The sequence below is a fragment of the Penaeus vannamei genome, chromosome 39 (assembly GCF_042767895.1).
Source record: "Penaeus vannamei isolate JL-2024 chromosome 39, ASM4276789v1, whole genome shotgun sequence".
NCBI lineage: Eukaryota > Metazoa > Arthropoda > Malacostraca > Decapoda > Penaeidae > Penaeus > Penaeus vannamei.
Window position 1 is genome coordinate 5,353,843 of NC_091587.1, and position 2,500 is coordinate 5,356,342.

General features: G+C 43.4%; 1 protein-coding gene across 1 annotated transcript in view; it reads left to right on the forward strand.

The window, feature by feature from the left end:
• The window catches only part of LOC113830587 (calcium-activated chloride channel regulator 1), a 43,253-nt gene that overhangs the window by 30,735 nt on the left and 10,018 nt on the right, over positions 1–2,500 (forward strand). Inside the window, exons 16-18 of the mRNA XM_070117141.1 lie at positions 1–232; positions 949–1,084; positions 2,131–2,273. The exon at positions 1–232 is cut by the window's left edge and continues 16 nt beyond it. Coding sequence (XP_069973242.1) covers positions 1–232; positions 949–1,084; positions 2,131–2,273 — 511 coding nt within the window. The remainder of the gene's footprint in view (positions 233–948; positions 1,085–2,130; positions 2,274–2,500) is intronic.

Sequence of the window (2,500 nt, forward strand, 5' to 3'; positions counted from 1 at the left end):
CCCGAGATCCCGGCCGCTGTACCAGTACCAACCACGACCTCATACCAGCGCCATCAGGAGGATCCGTCTCCCAGTACCGGAGAACTCGCTCCCTGACCCAGTTTCCCAGTTCCCCCCGAATGACCTCGTTCCCTCTCTCGACCCCGGCGGGAACGAGGGCATAGGAGGCAGGGAATTGAATAAGGTTCAAGTGGAACAGTTTACGAGGTTCATTTCTGGCGGGATTTTCAAGGTGAGGGATGGTGAGGGGGTGGGGGGTGAGGGGATGAAGGGATGGGGGTGGGGGTGAGGGGGTGCGAAGGGGGAAGATGAGGGGGGTGGGGGTGAAGGGGGAAGATGAGGGGGGGGGCTGAAGGGCGTAGATGGGGGGGAGGGGGGTGAAGGGCGAAGATGGGGGGGGAGTGCGAAGGAGAGGGGAGATAGTTGATGGTACACACATGTTTATAGTATATGTATAGTTACATATTCATATATGAATCTATATATAGAGAGAGAGACTAACAGAAAGTGCGAATAATAAACAAAAACAAATATAAGTTAAAAAAAAATGACTATAATGCAATCTTAACATTTTATCCCCTACCCCCTCCTAAAAGTATATAATACAATAATGATAAAAACAAAACAAAAAGATAAGAATAATATCACTTTCCCACAAATAAGTCAAGAGATAATGCTAAAAATAACAAAAAAAAACGAAAATAAAAACAAATAAAACAGCCTTCCTTACAAACACAGAAAAAATCATGATAAAAACTAAAACAAAAATATATATAACCCCCTATATATATATATATATATATATATATATATATATATATATATATATATATATATATATATATATATAACCCGCCCTACAAAGAAAGGAAATACTGATGAACAATAAAAAAGAACAATGAGAACAATAATACCCATCCTATAACTCCATTCCTTTTTCCATGTCAGGTCAACAACTACCAACCAGGTGACATGCTGCCTCCAGGTCGCGTGACTGACCTGGCCGTATTAGTGACTCACCTGTTCGAATCGAGTGTCACGCTGAACTGGACCAGTCCCGGAGATGACCTGGATCACGGTACAGGTAAGTGTGTATAGTGTATGGTGCCCTGGGTATGGTGTTCTAAGTTAGGATGGAGATTAAGAGTTGTGAATAGTGTTTAAGGTTGTTGTGTGTTGGAGGTATATAAAGGATAGTGTATAGTGTAGGTATAGTGTATTGTGCAAAGTATGGTGCAATGTGTATGTTGTATTTGTACTACCATTACATCATATCACTAGGTTTTATAGCGAAACATAAAATAGTAAGCTGTATGGTGTAATAATGTTATATCATTTATTCGGATGGAAAAAAAATGTTTACATCGTAATTTTTATTTTTCATCTGTTTAGTATTTTCATCTCGTTTATTCTTGTCTTTCTATTTTTATCTTCTTCCATCTTATGTGATTTTATTTCAGTCTGAAATTTCTCTTTCTTTTATTTTCTCTGTCGAAATCTCTTTTCTCGTTCTTTTTATATGATGTTCACAATCACCATAACAATCATTTGTTTCATCATTATCATCATCACCACTATTGCCATTATCATTATCATCATTTTCATTATTCGCATCATTATAATTTTCATAACTATCAACAGCTTCGTTCTCCTCCTCATCATCAGTATCATTATCGTTTATATTATCATTTTCATAGCTATCATCATCATCATTGCTACATTCACCACTACCATCACAACCACCACACCTCCTACCACATACCCCCCACACCACGCCCATCATCCCCCCGACCCCACACACACACACACCACGCCCACCATCCTACCCCCCCCACACCACCCCCACTCCCCACACCCCCGACCCCACACACACACCACCCCCACCATCCTACCCCCCACACCACCCCCACCCCCACCGTCCTACCCCCCCCACTCCCCACATACACCCCACACACCACCACCCCCACCATCCTACACCCCCACACCCCACACCCCCGACCCCCACCCCCACCACCCCCACCATCCTACCCCACCACCCCACACCACCCCCACCCCCACCATCCTACCTCTCCCCCCCACACCCCACCCCACCACCACCCCACCAACACTCCCTCTCCCTCTCTCCCACAGCCTCCACACTCGAGTTAAGATACCACGAGACGACCCTCATCTACCTGGACTTCCTAAAAGGTCACATCGTCAATGAATCTCACTTGACCTCAGGTGACCTAACCCCAAGACAAGCAGGCGTGCCCCATGTCATCACTGTGAAGGTAATGTGGAGTATTGATTAATGGTGATGAGGATAATGATGATGAGGATAATGATGATGGTGATGAGGATAATGATGATGAGGGTGATGAGGATAATGATGGTGATGGTGATGAGGATAATGATGATGATAGTGATGATAAGGATAAGAGAGGTAATAGTGATAATGATAATTATGATATTGTTAACCCTAATACGAATGCAAAGTGCTAAAGATAATGATATTGGT